Source organism: Lepidothrix coronata, unplaced genomic scaffold (genome assembly GCF_001604755.1).
Source record: "Lepidothrix coronata isolate B3197 unplaced genomic scaffold, Lepidothrix_coronata-1.0 Scaffold12, whole genome shotgun sequence".
In the NCBI taxonomy this organism is placed as follows: domain Eukaryota; kingdom Metazoa; phylum Chordata; class Aves; order Passeriformes; family Pipridae; genus Lepidothrix; species Lepidothrix coronata.
The window spans coordinates 4,932,715-4,954,971 of record NW_016690192.1 but is presented as its reverse complement, the minus strand read 5'-3'; the positions used below and the strand labels follow the sequence as shown (position 1 = coordinate 4,954,971).

The window sequence follows — 22,257 nt, the reverse complement described above, 5'->3', positions numbered from 1 at the left end:
GAGAAGAGAAGAGAAGAGAAGAGAAGAGAAGAGAAGAGAAGAGAAGAGAAGAGAAGAGAAAAATCAACAGTTGATAAAAGAAGAAAAAAACAAATTATTAAACAAAAGAGAAGTACAAACAAGAAGGCAAGAATACAAGAGGAAAGAATAAACAACATCAGAGCAGGAGCAGGGAGAGGGAGATGGTGGAAATATCTGGGATTTAGTGCCAAAAGAGAAAAGCCGCATTCTCCTCCAATTTATCTTTTTTCTTTTATTCTCTTTTCATGCCTGGTTCTCTTTTGGGATGAGTGGAATTTCCACGTCCAGCAAGCCCCAAGTTTGGCATTTTGTGTCTTATGGCATGTGTGCTGAATATCTACAGGGGCAAAGTTATACAAAGTAAATAAAAAAGTAGATTTTGCTTAGACTTCCTTTCATGCAATGCAAGAATCATCCCTTAGATGGGACTATTGCAAAATTAAACAACCTTACAACCACGACCAGTAAATAATGAGTAATGTGCTTGTATATTCAAAGCTTTTATGCCAACCAGTCCAGGAACGTGAGGATAGCTCATCACGAAAAGACCCCATTTATCAGAAGGTTTTCACACAGCTTAGCATCTTTAGGGCCATTACTCACCTCCTACACCTAAAGTAAGTGCCAGCTCCCAACCTAGAGACTAACACATATCCTATTTATCTGCTGGAAGACACCCAAGCTGCTTCACTCTGTCTAAAGATACAGGACTCAATGCCTGAATTTCTTCAAGTTAACAGAAACGTGTGATTTCACAGCAACAGATACAAAGACACAAATCTGGGAAAATTAGACAAAAATCAAGTCCTACCAGACATTTTGAAAGCAAAAGGAGTCTGACACAAGGGTACTAGACTCAGCAATATTTTGCCAAATGTATCCAAGATGTCTAAGTCTGTTCTGTGCTACAAGGCTGGGCAATGAAGGAACCTTCCAAACATGACATGTTATCATCATCCAACCCATGGTGTTGGGAGGGAGAGGTTGGGCTCTGGGGTAGAGCTCTCTCCCACATATTCTTATCATGCAGAGACTCTCCAAAGGAAAAAATACTGATTAGAAGCTGGTTTACTTTCCAGACTGTTCTCCCTTGAGGGTCCCCTGTGCTTCCCAAGCTCCAAAACAAGTGACATGGTAGATCCAAGCACCCTGGTCTGCTTAGCAAGGAGCAGCATTGTCACATCGCTTCACTCTGTTCCTTGCCCAAACAATGTGCTCCCACCAGAGCTTCCACACCCACGCTCCTCCCTAAGACTTGTACCTGGTAAAGGACCATCAGGAGGCAGTGCAGAAGGCAGCAGGGGCTCACATAAACAGGCCCAACATGGGTCAGGATGTATTTATGTGCTGAGGGTTAGTAATGCTCAGGGGAATGCAGCCCCAGGAGTGCTACACATTGAGTACATGCCCTATAAATCATTCTTAAGATGACAACCCAACTCACTTTTGCTGCTTATACACATTTATAAGGCACAGCAAGAAATGAGCACAGAAGTTCTCCTTATTTGTGTTCTTCCAGTGTTTTTCAACCCTCATCTGGAGGAATATCTCTGTGCAAAAATTTGCAACTTAGGCTTTTCCGTGCCCACTTGGTGGTCAGCCTTTCTGCCTATACTTCCCTCAGAGTGACAATTATGGTTTTGCTACTTATTACATGGACACTTGTCCCAATAAAAACAAAACAGAGTCATGAAGGAATTTCATATGGATTCTCTCTACATCTCATTGTCCAGTTTCAAGATGTGCCTCAGAAATATTTACATACAGGAGGTGTGAAAAGTTGCTTCAAAACAAGAAAGAAGGGGTTGGGAATGGTTGTTATACATCTAATCTAAGAAACCAAGGAAACAAGAACATAGAGACAGAACTGAGAAAGTAAAAATGAGAATTGGATTCCAATTCTGAGGAAAGCCAATATGCTAACAAAGTAACTGCCTTCTAAAAAAAATAATAAATGTTATGGGATCTCTCTTTCCCCATTTCAGATCCATGATTATATGAAAGGGAATAAAGGAAAATGTCTTCACTGTTAACCACAACAAAATGAAATGCACTGGAAACTCCTAGACAGTAAATGGTCTAGTTAAACTATACAGATAGGGTGAATTTTGAGGAACAAAACCCTCTAGACATCTTTAGGAGAAAGAACAATCTAATATATGTAAAATATAAAACTTTTTCAAATATAGGGTAGAAGAAGTATGTTCTAGTGGTTTGAGTTACTGGCATTAAATCCCACGACTAAGTGATCATAATGTCCTTCAGAAACTTTATTGTGAAGAACCCTCAAGCATTTCAGACAGTGCTGTGACTCCACACGCCTGTGCTTCACCACGGAACAGTCTGATCCCTGCGCTGACACTGCAAGAGTGCAAATCCCAGATGGAAAATTAATCTCACAATGTAGCCAGATTGAGTTTCCAATTCTCCAGTGCATAACTTGAAGGTTGTTCTGCTCAGCTACTGAAGAGATGAGGGCAGTGAGACTGTAACTCATTTGACATCCCAAACATCATTTAAGCAAGACACGCTCGGAAAGGGACCTTCTTGGCTACAGACAGTTACAAAGGATCCATGGTATCCTTCTTTGTACTCATCCTGACTATAAAATATTGCTATCACACTTTTTCTTGCTTAAATGGCCTGGACAGAAGGGGAGTCCAAGGTCTGAATGACTTCAGCCATGTCTCTTGAGTACGTGGGTAAAATCTGTCCTTAAAATAGAAAGGAGAAGGATCACAGTACATTTTAAAGAAAGTAACTATCTACTATAAAGACACATTTATGGTTTCCTCATATTTATGGTTTTCCTCAAGAAAAGACAAGGTCAGCAAGCTGGAAAATCTGTAAGTTGTGATATTATTAAACTGCTACAAGATTTTTCTTCTTGAAAAAAAATATCAACTAATTGTACATCTCCTTAGACAAACTCCACTGTGGTCATTTCATGGTTTGTTACAAAAATACATAGCAGCAGAACCTGAACTATTCCAGGCAGCATTTTTTCTCCTGCTTGCCAGGTCTTGGGCTTACTGACAGAAGAGAAGAATACCACTGGTTTAATAAGAGTCTCAACTTCTGCAGATTAACAAAACACTACATGTTATTCTTTGCCAACATCAGCTGATGTAAGTTTTTAAAAAGCTAAAAGACATGACAGTGTAAGTGTTAATCCCATAGACAGAGCAGATTATATTGACATACACGTGGTTGTTTCTAATACAGTAATTGGGGTGTGCCTGCAAGATCCAGAACTCTGGTGAAGTTCTGTACCAGTGCACAAAGCCGGCTACACCTTCAGCACAGAGATTAAACAGATTTCTTTCATCATGCTTCCCTTTGGGAGGTCTTCATTACCTTTTAGTCCATCCTTGTAAATGTGTGAAATAGGCAATAAAACCTTTATCACCACTTTCAGCCAGAATTAATAACCAGGTAAGTCAAACTGATGTCCCGACACACAGAGCTCTGTCTCCTTCTGCCAGTGCCCAAATGAAAGGCCATGTTTGATTTCATTTTAATTAAACCACCTACTTTCAGAAAAATAATATGGCCCCATCTCTAAGCACTGGATTTCTGAGGTTGTTTGAACAAATACTCAGCTAATGTAAATGGGCAGTCCTGTTAGAGCCGACACTTTACACTGACCCACTGCAGCTGCCTTTCCTCGTCATTAAACAGTTACTGAGAAATTCCAAATCTGAACAGAACACAAATCTGTGTACTGGATGACATTTAAAATTCAGGCATGCTGGGTTTCCACAAAAGCATACCACTTAACAAAAGACAACACCTTTGTATCTCATTACATAGCATCCACAACTTGTGGCATCCACAACTTGTTCCTGAAGGTGTAATAACAAAAACCAATTGCAAGAGCTCTAATCACTCTTACCATTTCAAGATGTGTCATCTCCAGTGAACTGTGTCAGATTCCTGCTTGGGCTCTAATCCAGTAAAGTATTTCAGCACATGGGCAGTCCTGCTTATCTTCAACTGAGCTTCTTGCCTAAAGTCAGATGAGGTACCTGAGTGCTTGACTGGATCAGGGCACTGGAGTAAACTGGTGTCACTCCTCTGAAATCCTGGAGCAAGGCTGATTTACATTAACTGAGAATTCTGCATTAGGATTATGGACTAAGATCATCTGTCATTTCAGTAGCTATATGACCTGCTGTGACAAACTTCGACATTTTCTTAGACAAGTTTTTACCTGTAATAATTTCAAGTGATATAAACCAACCACAAATCATGTGCTGTGACAATGATGTAAATGCTACTGTACAGCATGTACTGATCTGATCATACATCAAATGTATGACAACATATAGCACTAGACATTGCACTCCACCAAGAACATTTCACAGCCACAGAATTATTTCTCTCCACTCCAATATAAAAGGCAGCCAGCAGGATGATATCAAATGGTGGCAGCTCTGCTTCTCATAAAAGGACCTTGGGGACTGCAAGGAGATTTGTGTATCTGCACTTCAGCAGCACAGCAATGTGGAAATGTTAAAGTTAGTAAAGCAAACAGACCTCAAATGAGAAGGGCAACAGATGTCAACCAGTATCACATGTCAGTAAACAGCAACAAGACAGAGGGTAGTTTTCTAAGCACTTTTGTGAAAGCATCGTGTGATCAGCTGCAGCCACATCTCAGCTGTGTGACCCTAAGTGGTGGTGCTTGTATGTGTGATTTAACTCCCACCAAGAGAGGATCTCCAACCACATGGAAATACTGTCCACTGGAGTCAGCTGAAAGAAAGTAGAAAGGTTTCTATATATTTATTGTGGTTTGAAAAGTGAAAAAAAAAAATCACATTCTCAAACTGATTGAAAGCTCACCCTGTGCTTGCCAGAGACAAACCAGCATTTATATTTCTCAGCTTTAATGCAGAAGGATCAACCATAGGGCAAAAGAGTAGTTGTGATTCATCTGCTTTTTACCCTCACTGCAAAGACTTCTGACAGTAAGGCCAAAATATGCTAACTAAAAAGGCACTCTTTGTACCATAAACTCTAGGCCACAAGGAACTGGCCAGTGGCCATCAAATCACTGCCTTTTCATTTTTCTCCCTCATCTATATTTCTCTAAAGATTTCTGGTAAGAAGGCAGCTGACTCTATACAAAAGCCAGAGGCATTGCCAGTATCTTAGTGGTTTCATGCATGCCATACTGAATCAAACTTTATTACACAGGGAAAAAAACCCACTTTCAATTAAGGAAAAGACGTATTTCAGTGTCAAAACACCAAGGAAAGAGGTAAAGGGATGGAGTTCTGCTACTGCCGAGTCACAGCCTTGAGTCAGGCCCGGTGAGCTGTAAATGTTCTCCACAGCCATCCAACATCTTACAGGGAAAACAGTTTGGTTCTCGAAATCACTTAGATGAAGAGGCCATACCAGACAACACACTACTCAGGAAAGCAAGAGCTTTTTTGGTTTTTTTTAAGGGGTTCTTTTTGTTTGCTTTTGGTTCTTTCCCCCAAATCACTCCACTTTTATCTCCACTAAACCTTGGGCTCAAACTCTACATGCCCAGATTTGGAGTTTTTGAAGAAAAGCAAGGGAAGATCACATCACCTTAGGACACTCCTTGTGTACACCGTGGTGCCTAAGAATAACAATCTCCTTCCTCTGCCTTTCATAACTCTTCTGATTAAGGGGACAGGAGAAAAAAACCATCCCAACATGGCAGGAAGGCCTTTACTAAAAGGTGCATTAATTGGGGAAGGCAAGCCAACGAAATGATTAATTTGCTGTTCTCCTTCAATATTATGTTTACACAAGTTGATTACAGCACTTAATTACTAATTCACCCTGTTCAAAAAGAGGAGTGCTTTAAATTTTTAATGAGATGAGGGAAGGCAACATTCCCTAACTCAACAGGGAGAAGTCATTTTACTTCCTCTTTTGATTTCCCATGTTATTACCATTTCTAAGGAAAAAACTATCCCCTCCCTGATCTCTTACTCGGTTCTTCCTTTTGAAAATATGGAAATCAACAAGAGGTTTGTATTAATTTCAAGCCATGACCTGACAGGTAATGCTTTGGAAGAGGAATAGAGGATCAGATCATCAACTGAAGTACGTCCATTGAAATAAATGGAACAAAATTACGCCAGAAACTGCCTGATTCAGAAATGGAAATGGCCTAATCCCCTCCAGTTCTGTCAGCAGAAGTGTTCAATATGTCCCAGTACTATTTATGGGTGTTCTTATGAAATGCTGTTTATTCCCCATTGCCAGTTGGTCCATTACCAAGGTTGTAGAGTAACTGTAGTACTGAGGAACTTCTTTACATTCATAACAGTCTGTAACATTTTAATTGTTAAAAGGCGAATAAGTTGTGTATCAGATGTTCTTCCTGGCTGATCTTTATAAAACCTGTGTTATCTGTGGGGTTGGTTATTTGATTTTATGCTTTACCACCCAACAACATCCCAAGACAACTGAGAGGAGATGTCCATTAAATTAAGCAAAACCCTGCAGTGCACAAACAAAACTCTTCTGAGCTCCTTTAGTGGAGCTGTAAGTGAATCATGTCCCCTGCACCACCATAACTTCAACCCCCACCTGCAATATAGTCCAGAGTTATGGACACAGGAGCCAGGTGGTCCCGATCCACACAGCTCCTAGGGCTGCTTCCAGGGATGCAGATTGTGCCCAGGGGGTACTTCACCTGCTCAACTGCTACTGCTGCTAAATAATTCAGCTAATCCACATTAGATAATTACCTAACACTTCTTTCTATAGAATCCAGATCATTTTTAGATACCTCCAATCTGCTTGATAAAAATAATTAAAATGCATTTTCCTATCCTTTTGCAGAGTATACCAGCAACTTGCACAACAACTAAAACTAACAAAGAAAAGACTAAACCTCTCTTAAAAGTCAATTTGTACCTGAAAAGTCTTGTAATCATGAGGACTCTCAATTCTAGCTCAATGTTTGACACGAAAAATGATTACAGAAAGCTGATTACAGGGAGATACCGACAATATGCATTACAGAAAATCAGAGTTTCTTCTCTCCCATACTGGCCAGTAACAATGTCCCACATGAATGCAGAATACCCAAAATAAATCTGGTAATCTGGTTTCATACAGGTAATTTTATTAATTGCTTTAATATGCAATTAAGGAATAGTCAGTGGGCTGCAGGGTTTTATAAGGCAATAATCCTGTTCCCTGGTGTACAGCTTTGTCCCAAAGAGTGGGCTATTCAAAAAAAAAAAAGAGCTGGATAACTGCCAAGTCAAACAGCACCTTCTTCCCATTTTCAATTATGAACGAGTGAGGCAGAGTAACGAGGATATACTGGAAACTTTGACATTTATTTATTGAACATTTTCTCTGAGAAGGAATTGCTGGCTTGCTAAACCGGAAACTATATTTTTACTATAGAAACAATCCCATAGAAAACCAGGATCCTGCTGCTCAGCATGAAAGGAATGGCCAGAACCAATAAACTGACCTATCTAAGCAGCAATGTGAGGGTTAGTTCATTCAATGCAGCATATTTCAAAAATCCAAATCCCCAAAATAGAGTCTGTATTTCAAAAATCTTTCTGTCACAGGATTTTACACAGCACTGTCTGCTGGGACACAACCAGGCTGAGTTAGAGCTCAGGGGCACCACAAAACCACTCACAGAAAAAGGGTGTAGCATTTGGACAAATTAAAAGATGAACCAAGAAGAAATTCAGTTTATTTTCTCCTCTTTCCAGAGTTTCTAGAAACTAAATAACGGAGAGATGAAATGGGGAAGAACTCACCACACTGCATGTTCTTTTTTCTTTTTGGATAGACCAATTGTTTTACCACAGAGGAGAAAAATGCAGGGAGAGTAAATGAAGAGGAAAATAGGGAAGTCAACATTCTTTGAAGCAACAACATATGGTGACCAGGCCTGAGAGATGGAGGTTATAAATCTTCCCTTGATAGAATTACCTAAAGATGAAATTGCAGCTTCAAGGGGCTTGAACTTTTAAATCCACACTAGGAGCTTGCAAATTAACTTGTATGGTTACAAATTTTACAATGACCTTCATTTCCAATGCTTCTTTGTAAAGGCTCAGCACACTGCGAATTTTGATGGTAATACAGATGTGGTCAGCAGAAAGCATGAAAACCTTTACCCAAATCATTCAAAATATGAAGAAAAATATATGAAAATTAAGAATTAGAATAAAATGCTGCATCCTGAGAACAGTTGCTGTTGTGGTATGGAAAGGGAAAAGAGATGGGAGGTACATCAGTGCTTGTGTCTTTGTGAGAATAAACTTATTTAGGGATATCAAAGGAAGAGCTCTTTAGTGTTCCAGTCAATATGAGCAGGTCAGCTCATGGTGCACATTTCATCCCCAGAGCATCAGGTTCAGCATCACTAGTGGGACTCACTGTTTGTTCAACAGCCAGTCCTTCAGTCAGCAGAGCATGGTAGAGCTGGACTAAGATTATCAGAAGTGATTTTGAGGGATCCTGGCTTTGGGTGCTACTTCCAAGCTGTCCTAAAAAGGCTTGAGTTTTAGAAAATGGAGAACAGCCAACCCATAAAAACCAAAGAGCTTTTAGCATTTTGATCTTGACATTGAGTGGAAATGTCCAAAAATCATTCTGAGAAATGTGACCAGTGACTGGGAAAGCTACAGTAAAAAATCCCCTTCAAAAAACCATAGACATAAGGAGAGAGGTTACCGAAAAAACCCACAGTTTTCTCCTTTACTATTAGACTGAGCAAACAAAGAGCTTTGAAAAGGACAGTAATTAAGCACAAACCATCTATTAGAGGAGAGGTAATAAACTCTATTATTTGCAAAGTCTACAACGATGCTGAATGTTTGCAGCAGCACCTCTAAGAAAGGGTTGTTTTGGAACATGTGTTACAAAGATAAATGTAAGAGATGTTATTGAACTGTGATGCTAGATATGCATTTACACTTCCCTGTCCCTAAAAGAAATTCATTCAGTTTCTCATTTCTTTATCCCATGTAGCTAAATTCTTTTAAAAATGTTTTTACATACTCTAACATATTGCAATTTAAAAGTCTGCGACATGGTTGGTTCAAAGGATTCAGTTTCTCTGAAAAAGACATCTGAAGGGGTGTGTGATGAACACTGACATATACTAATGTATGTATAAAATATATGTATCTGTTCTGACATTATTGGATATGCTTCTGAAATATTTTTGTATATAAGAGCAAGGTAAAAACTAAAAGTAAGCGAATACACCAAAAATATATACGAACACATCACAGAAAACTTCACAGCATTAGGTTTTTCTAATGTTGATTAAAACAGACTTGATAAAATCAGTTTTGAGATGTCCAGTTATTGCATTGTAATGAAAAACATGGCAGACTTGGAATGAAATATGTATTTGAAGGCAAAAGATTAACAGAAGAGTAAGAAATAAATATAAAGACCTGTCACCAAAAGTTGCTACTGAAATTACATCTATCAAAACAAGTTCTTCTTACAAGCATTAGAACTATTATATACAGATATTATATACATATATATTGCACTCTATATTTGTTGCAATGGCATTCATTTTAATGGAAAAATTCTTATGAAAGGAAACTGCTCTTCCTGCTAACCTACATAGCACTGCAGAATATTCCCATTTGGAGAAATGCCAAGCACAGCCCAGCTCGTCAGCTTATGTTGAGCTGTTTATTGATTCCAGTGGAACTGCATCAATTTAACAGGTCAAGAAGCTGAACTCCCTATTCAGAAAATATATCCAGATAAGTTTTTGTGCAAAATTTCATCTACAAGTATCTGTGCCTGATGCTATAAAGAAAAACGTATTAAATGTACAAGGGACCATCCCAATAAATAAGTTTTTCCAACTGAATGCAGTGTGTTGTTTAATGTCCTCGTGTAGCATGAAGAGAGAAGATGTCTCATACTAGTGGGATTGCCAGGTGGGAAAACAGGCATGATCTGGGGAATTCAGACCCTTCCTCAGGTTTCTGTAAACCACTGTTGTTTATACAAATGCAGCTAAGTCATGCTTTGCCTGATCCACTGAAAATAAAAGCCTTACTGCTACTTTTGCAACTGCTAATGGATTGAAATAACATGAATAAACATGAAGTTCAATCCTCATTATTAACTCTGCATTCACTGTGGGCAAGACAAGAACTATAGGTGTGTTATTTTTTACTGCATTAATAGTGCTATGTTGCTTCTTATGTTTAACATTCCTCAATATGAAGGAAGGAAAGTCAGACAAATATAACTGAGATGAAAGCATGACCTTCCTGCAGGATCAGAGCCTTGCTAAATTCCCTGTTTTGTCTGTAAAATTACATGGCTCAACTTCATAGACAGCAGCTTCCATGCACATCTCTACAGTGAAAAGACAAATGAATACTCAATACACCTAAATGTGGAGTTAAACAGGGGGTGGAGAGAAGGTGATACTGGCTCTTGTCCAGCCACGTAGAAGGTACAAACTTTTCCACTTGGGTTGAAGTCTGTGTGTGGTGCCAAAAGTCAAGGTGTAAAACACATTAAAACTGAAAAAAAAAAATAAGTATAATCAGGTATTTCATACCTGTATAGATGCAAAATCCCCAGAAGCACAAGCTCCAAGAATAGCAGCACCCACCAAAACAGACTCCACCTCTCTGGACAGGACAACAGGCTTCCCTGCACAGGAAAGAGTCAGGTCTGTTAGGGAGAACACAGCGGGACTGCACCAGCAGCACCATACATAATTAAAGCAAAAAAAGAAATCAAAAAGGGCTTGAAAACCATTATTCATTACTCCATTCAGAGCTACACCTTCTGCTGTAGGTTAATGTAAATCACTCTGCCCTGTGGTTCCAGGCTCCAGGAAAAATGCAGGATTTAAATACAACAATTTCAGCAAATATTAATGCAGAACATAAAGGGCACAAAAACCACCCCCCTACCCCCCCAGATTTTTGACACTGGCTATTTATCTCAGAGGGCTTGGTATAAACCTGTTACCCACACCCTCCAAACCCACGTGCCCATTAAAAGTTAACCTGGAGGGGAAAACAGGGCGGTGTCTTTTTTGTTTCTTTTGCAACAAACAAACAAAAGACTGTTTGTGTTTGGTTTTAAATATATAGCCAACAAAGCCAGTCTGGTTTTGCTGGAAGACATGAAAATATGAGTAGCAAACTTTCTCAAGCTATGTATGAAATAATAAGGGAAATCTTGCCTTCCAAATTGTGCAAGATACTCAAAAACAAAATTAAAACACTGGAAAAACAAACAAATAATATATATTATGAAGCAGAATTAAAAAATATTGTTTCATCACCCAGGGGTACTATCGTGAACATACTTTCCCTTTGGTTCACACAAAGTGTCTGAGACATGTTTCACCAATGTAAAAACAGGAAAAAAAATACTAATAAATAAAAACCAGCCTGCTTTATTAATTCTCCTAAAAAATCTAAACCAAGAGCATAAGTTTAAATACTTTTCTAGTTGTACTTCTGATGCTTATCCTCACTAAGTCGAAAAATTTAATATTCCTACAGTATTTGGCATGTGGCTAAATTTCCATTACTGAGATAATGTCATTGAGTGAATGACGATGCAAACACAGGGGTGGAAGGAGGGACTCCTTCTGAGAATAGTCCCCATGATATTACGCCCCAAAAAATGCTGCTCCTGAGAGCCAGCTGGAAGATTAGAAGGAGCTGGAATTTGGAGGAAGACCTAAAGTTAGCCATGAACAACTGCTAGAGAGGAAAAGGCAAATACATGTTCCGCAAAATGAGGAATAAAATTATTAATATAAGCAGCAATTACTGACACAAAGTAAATTCTCCTTGCAACAGGCATCCAGTTACATTTCCAGTTACTTTTCCCTGTCACCTGAGCATTCCTCCAGTTCAGCTGCATCACAGCTCAGGACTCGGGTCAACCTGGAACAGCAAATCTAAAGCTCAAGCTCAAAGCTCCAGGGCTGTTTGTCAGGCGTCAGTGAGCAATTTTCAGCGTGCTCGAAAATTTACTGCCCATTTCCCGCATCATCAGAATGAATAGGAATTCTTACCAGGCAAACAAAAAGATCAAGATACTTTTTAAGTGGCCTGTGGAATTATCTATTGGATGTCTGCATGGCTGAGTCATGGGCATTTGCAGCTAACAATAATATATTCAGATTTTTTTCTTTTCGGGAAAGAATGGGGGATTGATCCTGGAATGTTAGTTATTTTATCTGATAGGCTCTAATGAGTTCAACATAACCAAGAGCATTTCAGTGAGATGAACTCTGACATCCCTTGTCAGTCACTGATTTTACAAATGGGGGAGAACTCCAGACTGCAAAAAGGCCTTTTTGTACTGAATTGTACTTGGCCATTAGTTACAGTCAAAGAACTTGTGATTACATTTTAATCAGAATACCTTTTCACAGATCTTTTCTTTTACACATCACAGACCAGCAGCACAACTCCACACGTAGCTGAAATTCACCTAAAACATCTGAGTTCTATAAGGCACAGACTTGACAATATCATTTTTTCACTTTGACTACAATATAATTAGTGAATTTTCAGGTCAATAGGCATCATGCTTTTTGCTTCTCCTTTTCTGTTTTCCTCTCAGGTAAAGCACGTTTTCATCTTCCTTCCTGCATCAAGGTTATGAAGTGTAATTTGATGTCAGGGCAAGACAGATCTCCAAACAAAATGCCCCAAAATTGAGCCTTAAAATTTGTTCATGACAGCTCAACTGGTCTTAATTTGAAATATACCCAAAACACACATCATTCAATGTTTCTCTGAAGTCCTTTACACTAAATTTTGTTATTTTTTCCACATTTTTTGAAGTATATTCAACTGACTCGCAGGTGTGCTAAGATGTCCAACACACACAGGCTGAAGGGGGACGAAAAATACCATGTAGGCCTGAGATTGCAGTAAAACACAGATCCAGGAGCTTCCTTCTACCCATCAGGAATTCTACAAAACCAAAGACAACACTGTGCAGGAGCAAGAGTCCAGACATTGTCCCCTAAACCATATGAGAGATACAGACACGGAAGCAATAATGGATACAATGCCCAGCAAGAGCAGGAAGTGTCACAAGTCAAATAGGATGAAGTTCATAAAGTAATATTTCATGACACACTTTTTGGCCAAGCAGCGAAATACAGTTCTGTATAAAGAAAGTCTTTATTTTTCCAAAGACAAGGTACTTAGACACCTAAAATAAAAGTAGTTTACACTCCTTTCCCTGTACTTCCCCTAACTTACCAGTAATGTCAGCATGCATCTGCACAAAGAGAGGGTTCTTGCTCAGCCCACCACACAGAAACAGCGTGTTGATATCATGTCCTGCAGCCTGCATCGTTTCCAAAATATGTCTTGTTCCTAACTTCAAAAAGGGAGAGAAAAACAAGCCAGATGAGCACAGGAGAGCAGCCACAGGAACAGGACTATACTTATGTGCAAAGACATCCCCACCGAAACTTTCTATTTACTTTGTGTAACAGCATCTGAAAATCCCTTTCAGTGAAGAGGTTTCAATTCTGAAGCCAAACAGCAAAACAGAACAAAAAAAGAACAGCAAATTAAAAAAACCTATGTTTTCTGTCATTTCAGCAAAAAAGAAAACCTGAAGAATTCTGTATTGGCTTAACTATTTCTCTTGGCCTTTGCCCTACACAAAATAAAATGTTCCGTTTCATGCCTGAATTAATTGAAACATCTCAAATGCAGGCATATTTTAAACTTTTCATTTACAGTCTCAATTCTGAGAAACTCAAATTAGAACAACCAAAGTGAATGCTTTGCCTTTTTTCTTTTTGTTTGCTTTGCTTGCCTCCAACTCCTCACTGAAGACAACCTTCTCTCTATTTCCCTTTTTCAGGAGTATTTCACATTTCTTTGACAAACTATGTGACCGAAAATAACTCCCAGCTCTTTATAATACCTTGGAAGTTAAGTTTGAAGCTCAGACTTGTCAAATTCAAGGCAAAATGCTGCTCAGGCTGACTCTTTGTAGGTAGATTCCTCACAAAACACAATCTGGTCAGAGTTTTCATAAACTAATGTTTAAGTTTTCTTTATGTCATGCTGCAAGTTCATTAAGATGTCTGCAGCTGCAATAAACTCATCTTCAAATAAAAGCCAATGAAAATGGAACAAGCAGAGTTCCATCAGATGGAGACGTCCACGATGAATGACCAGCACTATTCTGGACAGGCCTTCAAATATATTTTGATTTTTAGGGAAGCAGTTAAGAGGAACATGAGCAGCCACAACCCCAGCTGACTAAATCCATCGCTTCCCTATTGACACAGAGGGCTAATTTCCAAATCCACAATTTTAATTATGGAAAAATAAACTGCTTTAAAAGGAGTCTGTCTGCTCAGAACAGGCCACAATTACATCCCTGATCATGTTCTCAGCCATCCAACTGTTGCATTGCATCTTGCAGTGAATGGTTAAAAGGAGGTTCTCTTTCACTACTTCTGAAATTCAAATTTATTAACAACTTCTCTCACAACATACACACGCAAAGACCCTGAGAAAGAACACGCTGTGAAAATTATTTTGTGTTTACCTGCCTGGAAAATTGTATTCACACAGCAATTTAAATTAAAGCCAGACTTATTTCACCGTGGGTGGGGGGGAACTAATTTAATCCTGGATTGGAGAAAATGCAAATTGAGGGGCTTCAAATGCAAATTTTATATAAAAAGAAAAAAGCCTCTCCTGCTGAAAAGAAAACTAGAGATTAACATTCTGTGGGCAGGCCTACACTTTGTACAAGATTTTTACTTGGGTTGAAAGTTTATCTTGCACCCATTGAAGGCAGCTAATGGTGCAGGATTACTACAACTGTTTCCTTCAATAAAAGTGAAGCTAAAATTGGGAGTGAAGGAGCATGGGAGGAAAATCAAATTTCCTAGGTGTCACATTGGCAATTAGTAAATATATCAAGTCAAAACCAACGTTCTCTGTCTACTTTTTAGTTACTGTTTCAACAACGCTTCAGGAAAAATGAATTTCCTTGAACTTACAGTGAAAAGAAAACTACGGGACGGCCTTTTTACATTAAATCAGCCCAATCAGGTATCAAAAAGATATGCAGCTGCTGAATTTCGTGTTCAACACAGTATTTGTGTTTTACAATAAAATCTGAGCTGTATCATACAATGAGATAATAGGTGACTTTCCCAGGATTTCCAGCAGAGAAGGTTTCCACTTCGTTAGCAGCATATAATCAGGGAGCACCTGTTCCAGACTGGGAAGTTCCTTTCAGGGGCAGTATCAGTCCCTGGCATTGTTCAACCTCTCCTAGGCATTCTTATTTCAATGGTGGGATTATGCTGAAGCATCAGGTATAACCAAGCTACTTTCATCTTAAAAAGTCTCATAACTCACAACAATGAATTCCAGGCTGGGGTTAAGTTCCCCTTATTTGCTGACTAGGGAGGGTTAACACATAAAATGGACAATTCCCAGTAAATTCACAGCAGCTACCCACCCTCTCCATCCCAGATGGCTGACCCAGCCTAGCAAAGTTGTTGTTTAACCAGGAGAGGAGTTTGGAAGTTTTCCAACCAAATAGAGTTTTGTCAGGAAAACTCCCCAATTCATCAAACTGTTAATGTTTTGCAAAAAATGCCTCAAGTTCAGCAAACTTAAAAAAAATAGAAAATCACAGAAAGGATGTCAAAGGAATGTGGATTTTGGTCACCAAAAGGCCCCATGGAAAATACCCTCTGCCAGGTTTTCCAAACAACTTCTGTGACCCAGGTTTTCGCTTCAGAACAGAACTTCTTGTGAACTGGAAATCCTGGGTTCGATAGAAAATCAGGGCAGAAAGAAAAGTATTCCAATAAAATTCCCCGTTTGAGTGTTGGCAAACACCAGGGACATTTCAGAGCCTCCCTGCCTGCTCCATACATCCACCCGCCCGGGAGTGCCACGGGAACCAGCTGCTCTCCTTGGAGCAGGGACAAGAGGGGGAAGATCTGCTCTGTTGGATCTGGGAGCTGTGAACTTAATCTCAGACCCTCCTGCTCACTGTGGCACAGAGCTCTGCCTCATCCACCAGACAAGCAGGGGAAATCCATGGATTTAGGAACAATCTGAAGCTAAGGCTTTTAGGGGAGCTCAGGGTCCTTTGTACAATTGCCAAAGCTTTTTTCCCCCCTCTCAGCTTCCCTGTAGACAGCCCATGGTGTAACACTGCTCTATGGACTATCAGCTCCTTCCTCACATCTGCACCAGAGGAAAAAGCTCCATTTACAGAATTGCCTCAAGGAAAAGACGTTATAGGGGAACATTTTCTGTCTGTCGATTCTCCCACAGTTGGGAATAGTCACCAACACGGATAAACAACATCTTGCTCCTTTAAGAAGTCCATTAAGTGAATTCATGTATTATTAGAAATCTGGTTAGCAGAAGGTAATGATCACTCTTCACAGCACATGAGACAACTCATTTCTTCTTTTATGCACTTAAAATGCCTTACAGCAATGGCTTGGATCGTGGCCAGGTAGATAAGGGCAAGTTCATCCAGACCCCGGGACAATGTCAGTCCAACAACCTGTGCAAAGATCAAAAAGAAAATGTACAAATCCAGCCAACATAAAACTCTATTATTTTCTATGGCTTCTTGTTGTAACAAGTTTTAAACACTAATTCTAAGCCTTACTTCTGTGAGCTGTACCCATAATGCTATGTTAAACATGTTATTCCTGATCTGGGGAAGAACCACATAAATTATTCTTGCCCCTGCAAAGAAATAAAGAACAAACAGCATATTGTAGGGGATTAGAGATAGATTAAGTCTGACAGTTTTATGTTATGACTCAGATATTGCTCGTGAATGTATTTAATGTAATAATATGAAAATGCTATTACATAAAAATAACTTTTTAAAAGCATTTCTCCCCCTCCCATCCAAGCACCCTAACACTGAAACACAATTAATAATTAAATACTATATCTTAGCCTCCTTTACTCTGACATAAATCAATACTGCACTGTAGCCACTCTGGATTAATATCAGCATAGGCAAGACCTGAATGCACCCATAATTATGACAGAAAAAACGGGCTGCTATCAACAACATTTGCATAGGAGCATCATACCAAGGAAATCCTGATTCTGCTGCAGCATATAATTCTCTCATAAAATAAAGCAGGTATTATTAGGACCCAAAAATATATAGGCCTTTTTTATTCTTTTAATGTTTCCCTCATCTGTGATATAAATGCTGCAGTGCTTATACCCTTTCCTACTTCAACCTCAAATACTGCAGATTATAGTGCTGGTGAGTAGCTTGAGATGCTCATTTCAAGGACAATATGTCATTTTGAAAGACGTTTTTGCATTAATCATCAGGTATTTTGACATCACCAAATTATACCCTTATGACATTCTTCTGTTATAGTTCTGCACAGCCTTGTGACCCATCTGATCTACCACCATAAGCTCAGTAAAAAGACACATCAAAACACTTAAAGATGGGCTGAAAAGCTGTTCAAATCAAGCAATCTATCATCAGAATACTTCATGCCTTTTCCAGATAGGTTTACCCAAATCCGTGTTGAAATTCATTGCAAGAAATATTCAAAATTTGGTAGACAAGTCAGTTAACAGCAGCAAGCACTGTGAAATGTGATTCCTAGAGAAGATCCTGGGACACACACAGCACTCCTCATATTTTTAGAAAATAAATGTGACTGTAGTGATATCTTAACAACAGTGATCTCTGGTTTTCTACTGAAACATCAGCACACTTCGAAATGCAGCAAGAAACCCAAATCCTATGTGATAGTGTAAACAGCTAAGGAGGAGTACACTCAAAATTGAAGAAAAGCTCCTTTTTTTTTTTTTTTTTTTTACCCTGTATTGACCTTTTTGCAAAGACAGGCTGTTTCTTACCATGCCCTTTAGTGTCAGATCTGTTAAGGGAGATCTGTTACCATGGAAATCTGGCCAAACATGTAAATCAACAGTGAGGAAACCCACAGGCAAAGATTTCTTAATCAGATCCAGGTGACTGTTCAAGTATGTATATATGCTGTGAGCACTAGGAGAAAAACAAGTTGGAAACAGAGAGGGGAGGTTATTCATCAAACATAAAACATTTGTACTACCATCAAATGCACAAAAACCATCAAAGAACAGCTAAATCCCCCTGCTTGCCAAGCCCATGGCACTGAGGGGATGTCTATCAGCACGTGTGCTCAACAGGCCACCTGAATTCCTTAATTTCACGGGATGAGGGGAGATAATATGACCTTGAGTTTGTACATTGACTCCCCCAGGTCCCTGGAGGAGCCAGAGCTGTTTGATATTTGGGGCTGCTGATGCTTGTCTCCCACAGAATGGTGCTGACACTGTGTGAGGAAAGCTGGAGAAAAGCAAGCGGAGAGGGAGGAGTGAGGAGGATTCCAGACAGAAGTGAAAATCAAATTCCTTTGCAAATGTTTAAAAATTTCTCTGATTAATCAATAGCATGTAGAGCTTTCCTTTTTTAAACCATAATTATTTCAGTGTGTGTTATGATTAAAATGCAGCACCAAGGGTGGAGGAGAGAAAGTGAGTGGCTGCTATTTTAGGGAGGAGCCCACCATGGGCCTAAATATGATTGTATCTAAGTTCAGATGCTACACCCAACTCCACGATATCCAACAGACTTTTTCCTGGACCTAGGACTAATGGTGAATTCTTCAGTGCCCTGGCTTGCAGTGACTCTGGTGACATTGTGTTTAAAAAATGTTGCAATTATGCTCGGAATATTTTTTTCAAACACTCACCCTATCACAAACAAATCCATATATATTTTTCAACTCCTTGGAAATCTCCAAGTGGGGCATTTAATTCTAGACATGTGGGTCAATAACAGCATCTAACCCTAATTACAATTGATTAGTCATTGTCTCATCCACTGCAGACCCAAACAGTGATATTCATTTAGCCTCTACATGTATATTCAATCATGCACTAATGAGATCCCTGAGGGAATTTGGCATATGCTTTACTAGTTTGACTTCTGACCCACTAGCAGCTGTATATTTATACTTTGCATTCAACCATTCAGCTGCATGTTTTTTCAATTATACCTTACCATGTGTATGCTATCAGAGGATATCATTCAAAATGAACTACACTTGGAAGACATTAAAATAACTAATTTACATCATTATTCACGTCCTTTAAAATGTACTTTATGTGTCTTCCTGGACCTAAATTATGATAATTTTGAGGTCACAATCATTTTTTTTTCCCCTTGTTGTGAAAGTGGCCCTGTTTTCTCCATCCCTAAAGACTGCACTATAAGCAGTACATGCTAAGGATAAAGTAATTTTATTTCCAGTCTAAATCAGGGCTTGACTGTTGGGAAGGGGGAAAAAAATGGAAAGCTTCACTCAAGAAGACCCACCAGATATCCCAGCTTCTATCTCTTCTCCATCGTGCTTGACTGCTCTCACAAGAATTAGTCATTTGTGCAGCTCTGTCAGAACACAAGGACTGAACAAAAAAGAGGCTGAAATTGAGCCAAATATGCTTAAAACCCACATAAACTTGGAATTACATTTTTTCCCCACACCTTTTTAAATTTATTTTTTTTCTATATATAGATAAGGGTTCAAGGGACTACACTTGGACTGGCAAAATCCTTCAAACACTTGCCAGTTCCTGTTTCTCCCACCTTTGGGTTATACATAATATTATACCATCAACTCACAGAGCCTTCTCTATTCAGTTCTATGACAAGGTATCAGTGGCAGCTGCATCTCACCTGCAGAGCTGAGCACGAGCTATTGCTATGAAAAAGGAACTGTGTTGAAAGTAGAGAATAAGAAATTGATGCAAGTTTGCCCAGGTTTATGTTCATACTTGGGACATAACTTCAGAAAGCATCAATCAAGAAGCTGGTATTTAATCTGTTCAAGAATCCTAGAAGATGCCAACAGGTATCTTTCAGGGGAAAAAAAAATTAAATTACAGATTTCTATATCAAAAAAAAAGGACTCTTAAACCATATAGAGGTACAGAAAACTGCCAAATATGGTTATTACATTCTACTTGAAAGATCCCAGAATTGCTGATGGGTCCTGTATGTGTAACTTCATCGTTTTATTTTGAGGAGACATCTCTTTAGATGGGGAAGTGGCATCGAGATGAATAGGAAAGGGAATTCTGTCTGAAAACACAGCACTTCACAAAGTGCCACAGGGCACATCAACTTTACTGTCAGATATTTTTCTCCTCCAAAAGATTAGAAATGGTCATTCTAGGCAACAGAATTATTTAAACTTTAGACCATAAATGACCATATTATTTGTTTTGATTTCCCACTCTAGCCTACTTCTACAGGATTTAACACATCAGTGATGGTTAAATGTCAGACCTACACAATATGCAGGTTGAAGAGCAAAAGTGATGCATCACAGCAATTTCTGCAACTCAATGAATTGCCTGGAAAAAAACAAGTTTTGTTGTTTGCAGAGTGCCAACCATTTGACCAAATGCTAAATTTACAGCTGTCCAGAAAATCCTCATGTAATTCAACCCTGTCCACTTCCAGTAAAAGAAGGGAATAAAGGACATAGGAATAGCACTGGGAGGGTTGCACAAGCCTGGTCCTCAGCAGCAGTGGTCAGCAGGAGCTGGTTGTCTGAGCTCTCACGCCCTTACAAGTTACCAAAATTACTAAACTGGTGATAAATGCAGCTGGAAAACTGCTCTGGTGTGGGCAAAGGAATAGGAGGAGTTTGCACAAAGAAGCCTCTGGGATAGCTGCTCAGCAGGCACTTGCCATTCCAAACCTGCTTATAGGCAGCATGAGAAGAAAGGGAGGACAGGTTTAGGGATGCAGGAGTAGGTGAAAGGCAGCAGAAAGCAACAGGCAGGGATTTGTGACCTCAGATGTTCTTGTTTTAATGATCCAGACATGCATGTGCTTAACCCTTCCCAGCACTAATCTACCATGGCAAGTAAAGGTAATACGAAATTGCACACCCAAACATGGAATTCTCATTTTGTTTTCCTTCTGTGGCCGTTTGCAATTGACTGAACAGATGCAAATTCCTACACCCACACAGAGAACATCCTAAACATAATAAAGCAGATTGTCTGAACTATTCTGCTGAAATTTCCAGGCAGATAATTTATCATCATCACCAATAATCCTCCAAAACAAGACACTATGTTCGAAAGGAGCCTGCCAGAAGGATGGAGAGAGACTATTAGCAAGGGCCTGGAGTGACAGGGCAAGGGGCAATGGCTTCTCACTGACAGAGAGTAGGTTTAGATGGGATACGGGGAGGAAAGGAAATTCTTCCCTGTGAGGGTGGTGAGGCCCTGGCACAGGTTGCCCAGAGAAGCTGTGGCTCCCCCATCCCTGGAAATGTTCAAGGCCAGGTTGGACAGGACTTGGATCAACCTGGGATGGTGGAAGATGTTCCTTCTTTAAGTTTAACAGATATTTCAGAAGGAAGGGGAGAAAGCGGATGAGAGAATTAGTAAGTGAATTGTTTACTAAATTTATAGCTATGTAAACATTTCATTAGTAGAGTAATATCTGGAAAGCATGACAAGAATACCATTGAGCAAATTAACTTAATAAAATATTATTACTCTTTTAATAAAATATTAGAGCTCTTATTATCAATACTGTTCTCCAGAGTTTTACTAATTGCACGAGACTCAAATCCAAAGTTATGACATCATACCCTTGGATAACATGGAGTTCTATTCCCAATATTCCATATTTAGTGTCTTGCTCACACCACACTCCAAGATTTTGCACTATAGCATTATTGTGCTCAGTCAGTTCAGTATCAGACCTAGCAGAGACAAGGAGGCTACTCTATAGCCATTTTTCCAACAACAAAAATCGGTTTATCCTGGCATTACAGATTAAATTGTTTGTCCTATGCTTGAGCTTCATACAGGGGCACTGGAAAAATGGCCTGGAAGCCAAAATTCTGAAAAAGCCCCAGATCAATCTTTATTCCAAACATACACAGATGCATTTATTTCCTGATTTCCTTTTTCACAAAACAACAAAGAGAATTCTAGGAAGCGTGAATCTGTTTCATATTGAATGAAGTCCAATACATTTCTGGGAATCTTGGACAAGTTCTTAAAACACAAGTAAGACAGTGGGCCCTGCAAGGGATGGAAGGGTCATCCAAAAAACCAGGTAGCTTTATCCCCCCAGGAGGACTGAAAATAACTATGTGACTGCGCATGTTTA

At 39.3% G+C, this 22,257-nt stretch overlaps 1 protein-coding gene across 16 annotated transcripts in view; it reads right to left on the bottom strand.

Annotated features, from left to right (window-relative positions):
• FGGY (FGGY carbohydrate kinase domain containing) overlaps nt 1–22,257 on the bottom strand; it is a 148,919-nt gene that overhangs the window by 33,261 nt on the left and 93,401 nt on the right. For 15 of the 16 annotated variants that reach the window (XR_001873239.1, XR_001873240.1, XM_017805485.1 and 12 more), the window contains 4 exons: nt 17,931–18,078; nt 16,513–16,587; nt 13,281–13,401; nt 10,595–10,689 (listed from right to left, as the gene is read on the bottom strand). Coding sequence is in view for 14 of the 16 variants with exons in the window: in XM_017805485.1 (XP_017660974.1) it covers nt 10,595–10,689; nt 13,281–13,401; nt 16,513–16,587; nt 17,931–18,078 (439 nt within the window). In the remaining 2 variants the exon portion in view is untranslated. Of the gene's footprint in view, nt 1–10,594; nt 10,690–13,280; nt 13,402–16,512; nt 16,588–17,930; nt 18,079–22,257 lie in introns of those variants that run through there. The other variant, XM_017805497.1, reaches the window with a different exon arrangement.